Source organism: Carcharodon carcharias, chromosome 19 (assembly GCF_017639515.1).
Source record: "Carcharodon carcharias isolate sCarCar2 chromosome 19, sCarCar2.pri, whole genome shotgun sequence".
NCBI classification, from domain to species: Eukaryota; Metazoa; Chordata; class Chondrichthyes; order Lamniformes; family Lamnidae; genus Carcharodon; species Carcharodon carcharias.
Window position 1 is genome coordinate 66,930,131 of NC_054485.1, and position 12,585 is coordinate 66,942,715.

General features: G+C 43.4%; 1 protein-coding gene across 1 annotated transcript in view; it reads left to right on the forward strand.

Moving 5' to 3' along the window:
• Positions 1-11,870, forward strand: part of LOC121291210 (complement C4-like) — a 209,586-nt gene extending 197,716 nt beyond the window's left edge. The window contains exons 35-41 of the mRNA XM_041212296.1: positions 1,937-2,011; positions 2,842-2,944; positions 4,101-4,190; positions 5,316-5,408; positions 10,659-10,745; positions 11,127-11,259; positions 11,729-11,870. Of these exons, the coding sequence (XP_041068230.1) occupies positions 1,937-2,011; positions 2,842-2,944; positions 4,101-4,190; positions 5,316-5,408; positions 10,659-10,745; positions 11,127-11,259; positions 11,729-11,870 (723 nt within the window). The remainder of the gene's footprint in view (positions 1-1,936; positions 2,012-2,841; positions 2,945-4,100; positions 4,191-5,315; positions 5,409-10,658; positions 10,746-11,126; positions 11,260-11,728) is intronic.
• Positions 11,871-12,585: the final 715 nt, after the last annotated feature.

Sequence of the window (12,585 nt, forward strand, 5' to 3'; positions counted from 1 at the left end):
CCCATTTTTGGCTTGTGGGAGTGTATTGACAGAGCCACGTGGGTAGGTCTGAATGGGGATGGGGGAGTGCCTTGAGATGGATGTGGGCAGGTATCAGCCTGTCTGGCTGAATTCTGAAGGGGGCATGGATTAAATCGTAATTGGGTGTCATTTAAGAAAGATGTGGGTGGGTCTTAATTCAGATATGGACGTGAGTTAGATTGGCTGTGGGTTCGGCTTATGGCATGAGTGAGTGTGGCTTAAATCAGAAGTTGGGCGTATTTAAGAAGAAATGGGCACGATTTAAATTGGATGTGGGTGTGGTTTAACTTGGATGTGGGTTGGGTTTAAAATGGATATAGGCCTGGATAATTCGGATGTGGGTTGGACTGTGTGGGTCGGGATTAATTCAGATGTACTGACTCAGCTTGGCCACGGGTGCTGCAAGTTCTGGAGCACAAGTCTTCAGTGCTATTGCTGGAATATTGGTAGGGCCGATAGCCTTTACAGCATCCAATGCCTTCAGCCGTATCTTGATGTCACATGGAGTGAATTGAATTGGTTGAAGTCTGGCATCTGTGATGCTGGGGACCGGAGGGGGTCGAAATGGATCATCCACTCGGCACTTCTGGCTGAAGATCATAGCAAATGATTCAGCCTTATCTTTTGCTCTGATGTACTGGGCTCCTCCATCATTGAGGATGGGAATATTTGTGCAGCCTTCTCCTCCAGTGAGTTTTTCAATTCTCCACCACCATTCATGACTGAATGTGACAGGACTGCAGAGCTTAGATCTGATCCTTTCTCTCTGGAATTGGATGGCTCTATCACTTTCTGCTTATACTGTCTTGCATGCAAATACCTTGTGTAGTAGCTTCACTGGGTTGACACCTCATTTTTAGGTATGCCTGGTGCTGCTCCTTACATGCCCTCCTGCACTCTTCATTGAACCAGGTTTGATTCGCTGGCTTGATGGTAAGGGTAGAGTGGAGGATATGCCAGTCTTTGAGGCTACAGGTTGTGTTTGAGTACAATTCTTCTGCTGCTGATGGCCCACAGCACCTCGTGAATGCCAAGATGTGATAAATCTGTTTGAAATCAATGCCATTTAGTACACTGGCAGCGCCACACAACACGATGGAGGGCATCCTCAATGTGAAGGTGGGACTTCATCTCCACAATAACCATGCAGTGGTCACTCCTACCGATACTGTGATGGACAGATGCATCTGCGGCAGGCAGGCTGGTAAGGATGAGGTGAAGTATGTTTTCCCCTCTTGTCCATTCCATCACCATCTGCTGCAGACCCAGTGAATCAGCTATGTCCTTTAGGACTTGGCCAGCTCTCTCAATAGTGGCGCTACAGAGCTAGTCTTGGTGATGGATATTGAAGTTCCCCCACCCAGAGTACATACTGCACATTTGTCACCAGCAGTGTTTTCTCCAAGTGATATTCAACACAGAGGAACACTGAGTCATCACCTGAGGGTGGGCAGGTGGTGCTTGGGAAGGGATAGGTGGTAATAAGCAGGATGTTTCCTTACCCATTTTTCACCTGATGTCACGAGACTTCACGGGGTCCTGTGTCAGTGTTCGGAACTCCCAGGTCAGCTCCGTCCCAACTGTATCCCACTGTTCTGCCACATCTGCTGAGTCTGTTCTGCTGGTGGGACAGAACAAACCCAGGGATGGTGATGGTGGTCTCTGGGGCATTGGCTGTGAACTATGATTCCATGAGTATGGCTATGTCAGGCTGTTGCCTGTCCAGTCTGTGAGACTGCTCTCCCATAGTTGCAGTGATCATTAAGTGCAAAGTTGAACCTTTTTATTGATGAATGTGACATGCTGCCTGCTCTTCGTTAATCTTGAACCATCATTTAAACCTTTTGCGGTTAAATGTTATGTTGCTGATAATGCAGGTAGACACCCCTAAACATATTTTCTGATTTGCTTTCAGCTGAAGAACGGCGTCGATCGATACATCGATCACTATGATTTGAAGGATGGAAGGGTGTTACTTTATCTGGAGACGGTATTGTTTATTTTGTGAATTACACTAATAATTAATTTTAATAAGTGATTAATGGAATGAAATGTGAAACACGCCAATTAAAATCCACATTTCCCAATGCCAGTTTTACATGTAAAGTTATGTTGCTGTAGCACATTCCAGAAAGGTAAATGGAAAAGTCTGCTCTGGTTTCCTTTTCTTGCATTCAGCGATCAGGTATATCATCACCTATTTCTATTCCTTGCTATTTCATTCACTTTCTCTCCACTGCTTCTTTCCCATGGCCCTACAACTACCCAATACACGTTCATATATTTTTTTTGGTAAATTTCACTATTGGATATAAACATTTCCTCATCTCCCCTGTTTTGTAGAGGGAATTAACTTAAACCATGTTCCTTGGTCAGCATATCTCTTATCAGTGGAAACTCTGTCAAATCCTTTCCTAATTTCAAACAGCTTTATTAAATCTCCCCTTAATATCCTCTTCTTTAAGGGGAGGAACCCCAGCTTTTACAGCCTTCCTATTTAAGTGAAATTCCTCATCCCGAGGGCCATTTCTGAGACCTCATCATGAAACTTTGTGTTCTATCCCCCTGACCTGGACTTTATTTTTAATGCCACCTCAAGTTGGAGTGGAAGCAATGATTTCCATTTCAGTATTTTATTTCATTTTCTGAAAACAACAATTATGTTTTCGTTTTACAACTGATATCTTTTCCTGCCTATTCATTTTTATATAACACAACGTGACATTCTGAAACTAAGAATCTCCTTCATTTTGCATCAATTGAACACACTTTTGGTCCTGCTTTTCATTGCTATGATTTTTTTTTTCTGTTCTTCTCCAGGTCCGTGAGGAGAAAGAGTGTGTCGTGTTTTCCACCAAGCAGATTGTTCCAATGGGCATGGTGCAGCCAGCAATCGCCACTCTGTATGATTTCTATAATCCAAGTATGTGAGAGCTTTCTTTAAGTTTGGTCGGCCCAATCTAAATGGCAAAGTGGAGAGTTGTGTCCCCATTTCGCTGTCTACCGTAACATCCAGCGTCAATCAAACTTACTAAATTACTTGGTCTATGTATGGGGCACAATGACTAGGGTACATTATCTTGAGGCTCTGAGAAACTTGTGATGGTCCCCCAAAAATCAGTGCTAATTACACTCTATCCCTACGGTTATGGTTGTTGATTGTACAGGGCACTCTACTTAGAGTTCTCCTTGGAGTAGAAGGAGGGAGATGTTGTAGAGGAGTTCACAATCATGAAGGGGCTTGATGGAGTGAATAAGGAGAAATGGTTTCCACAGGCAGAAAGGTCAGTGACAAGATGGCAGCGATGTCAATTTGAAAAAAAAAGCAGAGCGGCCACAAGGTAATTTCTTTATTAACATAGTGAGTTGTCATGATTCAGAAAACAGACTGGAATGGTGGTGGAGGCTGATTTAATAGCAAATTGCATAAGGGATTTGGAATAAAAATTGGAAAGGAGAAACACTTCTGAGATTTGGTGAAAGAGTAAGCGAGTTGACTTAATAGGATAACTCTTTCAAAGGGCCAGCACAGGTATGAATGGCCTCCTTCTGTGCTGTATCATTCCCCGATTGTACACGATCAAGTTGAAATACTGAGTGATGGGAAGGGGAGGCGCTTGGCAATTATGTTATGTTATGTGTACATTCTCATGGCTACAGTTTCCAGATGTGTTTATTTGATTTAAATGTCTTTGAAACATTTGTGAATTCTCTATTACCCTGTTTAATTGTGTCTCATTGGGTTCAAACCTTGCCTCCGAATCCAGGAGATGGTCAGGTCAATGGCATCTCCAGGATCTTGAGCACAAAGTCCAGGCTGCCACAACAATGCAGTCTGAGGGAGTGTGTGTGCTGCCATTTGGATCGATCATTAGGTTTAGACTGTGTCCGTCTCTCAGCTGAATGCAAGTGATCCTATGGCACAAAGATGCTGTTCTTTGCATTGCCCTATCCAATATTGCTCCAATAATCAGTAGCACTAAGACAGGTAATTATCATTATAATGTGTGACATGTGGTTTTGGGTGCAGGATGAAACAATTGCATGAATTTGTGTCTATCTCTTTGCTGTGTCTTTAGGTGTGAGATGTACTGTGTCTTATAGCATCCCTGAACGGAATGCAATGATCTCAAAGCTCTGTGACAATGAAGTGTGCATTTGTGCTGAAGGTATGTCGTATACAAAGGACTGAACTAGAAATAAGATTCCCGTTCGAATAACTCTCCCCTCTTTCTCCCTGACTGTGTTGTCTCAGGGCACACTTTTGAGGTTGAGTAGCTGAGAGCAGGTTGCCAATGGAAATTAAGTTTTGGCAAGTGAAATGTTAAACCATGCAATGATCATACGATGCAGGAGAGGGAGCTTAAAATGGTCCAGGAGCTCAATGCAGCAGCCTGGAGATGGTGGCAATTGTTCTCCAGAAGTGTTACACATTTGTTTGGCTTAATGACAGAGCATTCCTAGTTCCAGAGAGATGGCTCAGAGCCTGACACTGGGAGGCAGAGTGAGAGACCAGGCTGATCAGCAGAATGAACCTCCCAAATCGATAAGCAAGACATTTTCCATATGTTTAGTCTATGCAAATGTCTAAACCAGAGGATGTACAAAGGGGTTTTCAGGCTGGAATTTCTGAAGCAGAATGTGAGGGGAAAGCTTTTATTAAAAGATCCCTGTCACCTGTATTGACATCCATTGGATTTGCCTAGGCGACGTGAACGAGTTCCAACAAAATAATAAATAACCTTATTTCATATGAGCAGATCAACTAGTATTATGCTGGAGTGGTGCAATGGGAATATGTTTGACTATAGTTATGTATTAGTATTTCTATCTCTATATTTATATCTACTTACAACAGACATAATGTTACTCATCTATTTATTAAGATAGATATTTATTTACTTATCTGCATATCTCTGTCTCTCTTTCACTCTCACCCTCGCTCTCTCTCACATATCTGTTTCTCCCTATCTATCTCTTTCAATCTACTGAACTATCTATCAACCTACCTGTTAATATATTGATTGCTGTGTTCTGTTGAATGGTCAGGGCAGTAAAATATGAACTGGGTTCCTTCTTCACAGACGCTGTGGCCGTATTGAATGTTTGGAAGGTTTTTTGCTTTTATTCTAGATTTGCAGCATCTGTCACATTCCATCCATCTGTCTGTCCATCTATCCATATTCATGCCATTTTCCAGCTAATTTAATCACTTTTCTCCCATTAGTTAGAAACACCATTTGCATTATGTTGTTAACCATGGAATAACCCCTTTGATAAACACTTTATAACAGGTGCCTGCCCCCGAATTAACCACGTCTTGACCAATGAAATGAATGGATCAGCTCGGATTGATTTTGCTTGCTACAGTCCGATTGTGGATTATGGTAAGTGCCAAACCTGGTGTCTGTTGAAGTTCTCATTCCATTGGATCATGAACCAACAATGATTACCTGGTATGGATGACAGTGAATCAGCAGCCCAGGTTTATCCCTTTCCATCATAAGGAGTTGGCTCAGTTCAAAGGCATTGATCAGTTAAGGGGAATGATCAAAAACACTTGAAGGGAAAGACATAGGACGACATTCTGTAGCAACAGTCTCAAAGAATGGTGAATTTCTTGAACCGCTGCAGTCCATGTGGTGTAGGTACACCCACAGTGCTATTAGGGACAGAATTCTGGGATTTTGACCCAGTGACAATGAAGGAAGGGTGACATATTTCCAAATCAGGATGGTGAGTGAGTTGAAGGGGAACTTCCGGGTGGTGGTTTCTGCATGTGTCTGCTGCCCTTGTCCTCCTAGATCGTAGAGATCACAGGTTGGAAGGTGCTGATGAAGGAGCCTTGGTAAGTTGCTGCAGTGCATCTTGTAGATGGTACACACTGCTGCGTTAGTGGTGGAGGGAATGAATGTTTAAGGTTGTGGGTGGGATGCATTCAAGTGGGCTGCCTTGCCCTGCATGGTATCGAGCTTCTTGTTGTTGGAGCTGCACTTACCCAGGTAAGTGGGGAGTATTCCATCACGCTCCTGACTTGTGCCTTATAGATGGTGGACAGGCTTTGGGGAGTCAGGAGATGAGTTACTCTTCACACAATTCCCAGCCTCTGACCTGTGTTCTTGGAGCCATTGTATTTTTACGGCTGGCCTCAAACTTGTTCATGTATCAGGATTCAGCAACAGTTAATGCCTTTGGATGTCAAGGGGCGATAGTCATTGTCTGGCACTTGTTTGGTGGAGAGTTTTCCTTTCTGATTCCTATTGACTCCAGTTTTGTTAGGGCTCCTTGATGTCACATTCGGCAAAATGCAGCCTAGATGTCAAGGGTAGTTAGTCTCATCTCCACGTATGGAACTCCTGCCATGCTAAGTGGAATAGAATTAGGACAGATCTAGCAACTCAAGGCTGGAAACCCATGAAGCACTGTGGGCCATCAGCAGCAGCAGAATTGTACTTGAACACAATCTGTAACCTCATGGCCTGGCATGTCCCCCATACTAACATTACTATCAAGCCAGTGGATCAAACCTGGTTCAATGAAGAGTGCAGGAGGGCATGCCAGGAGTAGCAACAGGCATACCTAAAATGAGGTGTCAACCTGGTGAAGCTATAACACAGGACTACTTGTTTGCCAAACAGCATAAGCAGCAAGTGATAGACAGAGCTAAGCGATCCCACAACAAACGGATCAGATCTAATTTCTGTAGCCCTGCCACATCCAGTCGTGGATGACAATTAAACAACTCACTGGAGGAGGATGCTCCACAAGTATCCCCATCCTCAATGATGGAGAAGCCAAGCACATTAGTGCAAAAGATAAGGATGAAGCACTTGCTACAATCTTCAGCCAGAAGTGCCAAGTGGATGATTCACCTTGGCCTCGCCCGGAGGTCCTCAGCAACACAGGTGCCAGTGTTCAGCCAATTGGATTCACTCAACACAATATCAAGAAACAGCTGAAGGCATTAGATAATGCAAAGGGTATGGGCTCTGACAATATTCCAACAATAGTACTGAAAATGTGTGTTCCAGCGCTTGCCGCACCCCTAGCCAAGCTGGTCCAGTACACCTACAACACTGACGTCACCCCGGCTATGTGGAAAATTGCCCAGGTATTTCCTGTACACAAAAAGCAGAGCAAATCCAAGCTGGCTAATTATCGCCCCATCAGTCTACTCTCGATCATCAGTAAAGTAATGGAAGGGGTCATCAACAGGGCCATCAAGCGGTACTTGCTTAGCAATAAGCTGCTCACTAATGCCCAGTTTCGTTTCCGCCAGGGCCACTTAGATCCTGACTTTATTACAGTCTTCGCTCAAACATGGACAAAAGAGCTGAACTCCCAAGGTGAGGTGAGAGTGACTGCCCTTGACATCAAGACAGCATTTGATCGAGTGTGACATCAAGGAGCCCTAGCAAAACTGAAGTCAGTGGGAATTAGGGGGAAAAGTCTCCGCTGGTTGGAATCATCCCTAGCACAAAGGAAGATGGTTGTGGTTGTCAGAGGTCAATCAACTCAGATCCAGGACATCACTGCAGGGAGTTCCTCACGTTAGTGTCCTCGGCCCAACCATCTTCAGCTGCTTCATCCAATGACCCTTCCTTCCATCATAAGGTCAGAAGTGGGGATGTTTGCTGATGATTGCACAATGTTCAGCACCATTCGTGACACCTCAGATACTAAAGCAGTCCATGTCCAAATGCAGCAAGGCCTGGACAATATCCAGGTTTGGGGTGACAAGTAGCAAGTAACATCTGCACCACGTAAGAGTCAGACAATGACAATCTTCAACAAGAGCGAGTCTAACCATCACCCCATTGTTCAATGGCATTACCAACACTGAATCCCCCACGATCAACATCCTGGGGTTTATCATTGACCAGAAACTGAATTAGACTAGCCATATAAATACTGTGGTTACAAGAGCTGGTCAGAGGCTAGGAATCCTGCGATGAGTAACTCAACTCCTCATTCCCCAAAGCCTGTCCACCCTCTACACAGCACAAGTGTGATGGAATACTCCCCACTTGCCTGGATGATTGAAGCTCGATTACAACTGAGAAGCTTGACACCATCCAGGATTAAGCAGCCCACTTGATTGGCACCTCATCCACAAACATTCGTTCCCTCCACCAGCAACACACAGTGACAACAGTGTGTACCATCTACAAGATGCACTGCAGGAATTCACTAAGGCTGCTTAGGCAGCACTTTCCAAATCCACAATCATTACCATCTAGAAGAACAAGGGCCACAGACACATGGGAACACCACCACCTGGAAGTTCCCTTCCAAGTCACTCACCATCCTGACTTGGAAATATGTCGCCATTCCTTCACTGTCGCTGGGTCAATATCCTGGGACTCCCTTCCTAACAGCACTGTGGGTGTACCTACGCCACGTGGATTGCAACACTTCAAGAAGGCAGCTCACCACCATCTTCTCAAGAGCATTTAGGATTGGGCAATAAGTGCTGGCCCAGCCAGCGAAGCCACCGTCTCATGTATGAATTAAAAAAAACGGAAATACCAGAGTGGATCTGTGCCAGCTAAACTGGTATTGAAGGTTGGCAGGAAATCAGGAACTAAACAAATGTTTACCTAAAAAGAAAACATAGTATGGGCACAGTCACAGTTATATTCCCAAGAAGCAGAAAGGCAGAACAAGCAAATCCAGAGCAACATGGATGACGAAGGAGATGAAGGATAAAAGGTGTGATGATGGGATAATACATCAGAAAACTGGGCTGAATATAGAAAGGTCAGATGAGAAATGAAAAAAGCAAATAAGGGAACCAAAGGAGGAGTATGAATAGAGAATGGCAGCTAATATATAAGTGATTTCTGGAGTCTTCTATAGGCAAATGATTGTTCAAAGTATGGTAAAAGGAGGAAAAAATGGAGCCGACTAAGGGGCAGAAAAGGGGGCTTATGTACGGCTGTAATTATTGTTAAGGAGGAGCTATTGGATAGGCCGTTTCCATTTCAAGATGGCACCAGGACCAGATGAAATGCATCTAAAGATACTGAGGGAAGTGGGAGTGAAAATTTCTGGGACAGTGGCCATAATTTTCCAGTCTTCCGTGATGCAGTAGGAGTGAAGAATTATAAATGCTGTGCCCCTGTTCAAAAGGAGATGTAAAAATAAGCTCATTAGCTTCAGGCCAGTTGGGTGAACTTCAGTGGTGGGGAAGCAGCTAGAAACAATATTTGTGAACAAAGTTATTAGTCACTTGGGCAAACACAGGTTAGTTAAGGAAATCCGGCATGAAACTGTTAAGACAAAATTGTGTTTAACCATCTCCCTGGAGTTTTTTGAACAACCAGCAAATAGGGTCTACGAGAGCAATGCTGTTGATGTCGTGTACATGGGCTCCCAAAGACATTTGATGCAGGGCCACAGAACAAACATGTGAGCAAAGTTATTGTTTGTGGAATAAAAGGGGCAGTAGCTACATGGATACAAAAATGGTTGAGTTACAGAATACAGCAAAGAGTGGTGGTGAATTGTTGCTTCTCGTATGAGAGGAATGTTTATAATGGGGTTTCTCAGATGTTGCTCTTGGGTTCCTTGCTCTCCCAGGCCATGGTCACACTTTCATCAGTTCTGAATGATAGAAAACTTGGAAGCATTGTAAACTGGGAGGAGGATCGTTCAGAACTTCAAAAAGGATGTAACCTGGTGGAATGGGCAGACAAGGACAGATGTGGTTCAAAGTAATAAAGTGTGAGGTTATTCATTGTGGCAGGAAGAATGTGGAGTGGCAAATGAGGTAATAGATGGAATTGCAAAGGGGTTTTGGGAGCAGAAGGATCTGTGTCCATGTCAGTGACAATGGCACGAATGACAAAGAAAGGAGTCAATAGAGCAAACAGTGTCACTGGCTAAATTAACAGAGGCAAAGAGCAAGGCTGTCATTTAAAATTGTACAAAAGACTAATTAGGCCTTGACTGGAGTATTTCATCCATTTCTGGGCTCCACGCATCAGGAGATATGCAAAGACATTGCGGAGACTGCAGAAAAGATTTTAGAAAGGGTCCAGGCATGAGTAATTTCACACAGGTAGGTGTATTGGAGAAGTTGGGACTCTTTCCCCTGGGGAAGAGAATGCTGAAAGCAGATTTGATAGAGGTATTCAAAATCAAGAATAGTCTGGACAAAGTCGACAGGGGAAAACAATGTTCCCACTGATGAGACTGTATGAACTAAAGTACAGATATTTAAGTTAATTGTTAAACTAAAATAAAGCAATGGATCCAAGCGGATATATTTTATTTTTTTGATGTAGGTGAGCAGCTAAGATCTGGAATGTGCTCCCTGATATTTTGATGGGGGTAGGATCAATTGAGGAATTTAAGAGAACAAAATGATGATTATCCAAAGCAGCAGAATGTGCAGGATTACAGGGAGTGGGCGAGGGAATGGCAATGAGGTGGATTGTTCTTTGACAGGCACGGCGCAGACACCGTTCCAGAGCAATTCTGTTCCTCTGTCATTAGAGCAAACACCTGGAAATTCCCTGCCCTGCTGGTTAAGGCTATCTGAAAGAGGAGGGAGAATTTCACCAAAACATTGTGAAAAAGTCAGTATCTAGCGACATTTCTAACTTATTTTTTTTCTGGGAATTGCCTTTCAGCTTATAGAGTCAGAGTTGTGAACATAACCACAGCTGGATCCTTTGACAACTACCAGGTGTCTATCACTGAGCTTTTCAAAATGAGCAGTAAGTGTCTTTTTGAAAGGGGATTTTTTGCTGATGCTGATGTTGCTGAGAAACAGTTTTGAAATAACAGTCGGAGTAATATCCTATTGTCCTGACTGCAAGAGCGAGCTTTATCAGATGGTGGATGCCTCAACCAGTTAACCTTCAGTTAACGCTTCTCAGTTGTTAAAATTGTCATATGCAATTGATAAAAATGACCTAGTGCCCCTACTGCTGGGGTTCTGGGAATAGTAAGGGTTTGGGGGTAGGGCCGGGGTGCTGGGGTGGGTGGTGTTGGTGTGGATAGCAATAAGCAATCAGTGCTTTTTAGTCCTGATTGAGTCTTTCTGGAATTACTATGATGTAACAACTTTCCCTTCAATTGCACCCCCCAAAAAATAGATAAGGACGATGGTGTTAAAGCAAGTGACGTCAGGCATTTCCTAATTCAGAAATCCTGCCAGTTTCAGCTGAAAGGGGGTGAAGAATACCTGGTCATGGGGCAAGATGGGACAACCAGTGACAGAGATGGAAAGTAAGGCAACTTTTTTCAATGGTTCACGCAGCAACTCCCACCTTATGCGACACTGTCAGCACAACTTAGCAGGTCCATTACTGTCAAATTCACAGGGCAACTAGGAAAGGGAAATAAATGCCTGTCAATATAAAATATAAAAATATGGTGTGAGGAACCATGAGCTTATCACTTACAAAGGAGAAACCGGAATTAATCATGCACACTCTCAATCGGGCAGTAATACAAAAATCTAAGTCTTCACTTCAATGCCTTGTCTTAGTTATCATTTCTTGATAAATCCAATAGTATATTTCATTTCCCCCCAATAAAGACTAGTCTGTGTGTTGCATCAGAAGAATTTCTGACTTGTGATGAGGGATCAGAGCTTTTCCATTGATCTGTCCAACTTTCAGCAGAATTCTCTGTTCCTCGAGGAGATTACTCTGCTAACCTTTGTGAAATCTCTAATTCTTACCTTCACCTGCAGGATGCAGTATTTATTTGATGCCAAGTCGTGGGTTGAAGCCATTCCATCGGAAGATATCTGCAAGCTTCGGAAATACAGAAGCTCCTGCAAAAACCTAAAGGATTCCATGAATGATCTTCTAAATCTCGGATGTCAAATATAGGATAAAATCAACAGATATTTTGCTGCGCATGCATTGAATTTATCGCTGCTCGATCCAGTGCAATGATTGTTATAATGCTAACATTTGAAATGTCATATGAATTAATTAAAACTTCGTGTTGTTCCCTGCCTTAACTTATGTTGGCCTGTGATTCCACATAGCATACACATTTCATAAGATGTGACATGTAGTGACACAATGTTTACATGTATCTCTAATGTAAATTGCATTGCCCAACATGTACCCCAAGGGCCTGGAGGGGCAGGGAATATGCAACTGAGGCCAGTGAGCCAGCGACACCAACAAATGGGGATAGGCTCAGGGGTGACTGCAACACATAAGTAGCAAAACATGGATTTTATCTTTTGCCTCCTCACATCTGAGGCTCCAAATTTTCCTTCCAGGTGAAACAACAATTTACTTGCATTTCTCTCGCTATCTGTTCTCAATGTGACCTTCCCTAATCTGATGAGAGAAAATGCGCACCATGTGGCTGCTTTGAGCAACTTCAGCATTCTGTTAAAAGCAAAATACTGTGGATGCTGGAAATCCAAAACACAAACCAAAATTGCTGGAAAAACTCAGCAGGTCTGACAGCATCTGTGGAGAGAAAGACAGAATTAAGTTTCAAGTCCAGATGACCCTTCTTCAGAACTAAAGAGAAGTAGAAACATATACTGTTTAAGGAGTATGGGACAGGTGAAGCTGGATAGAG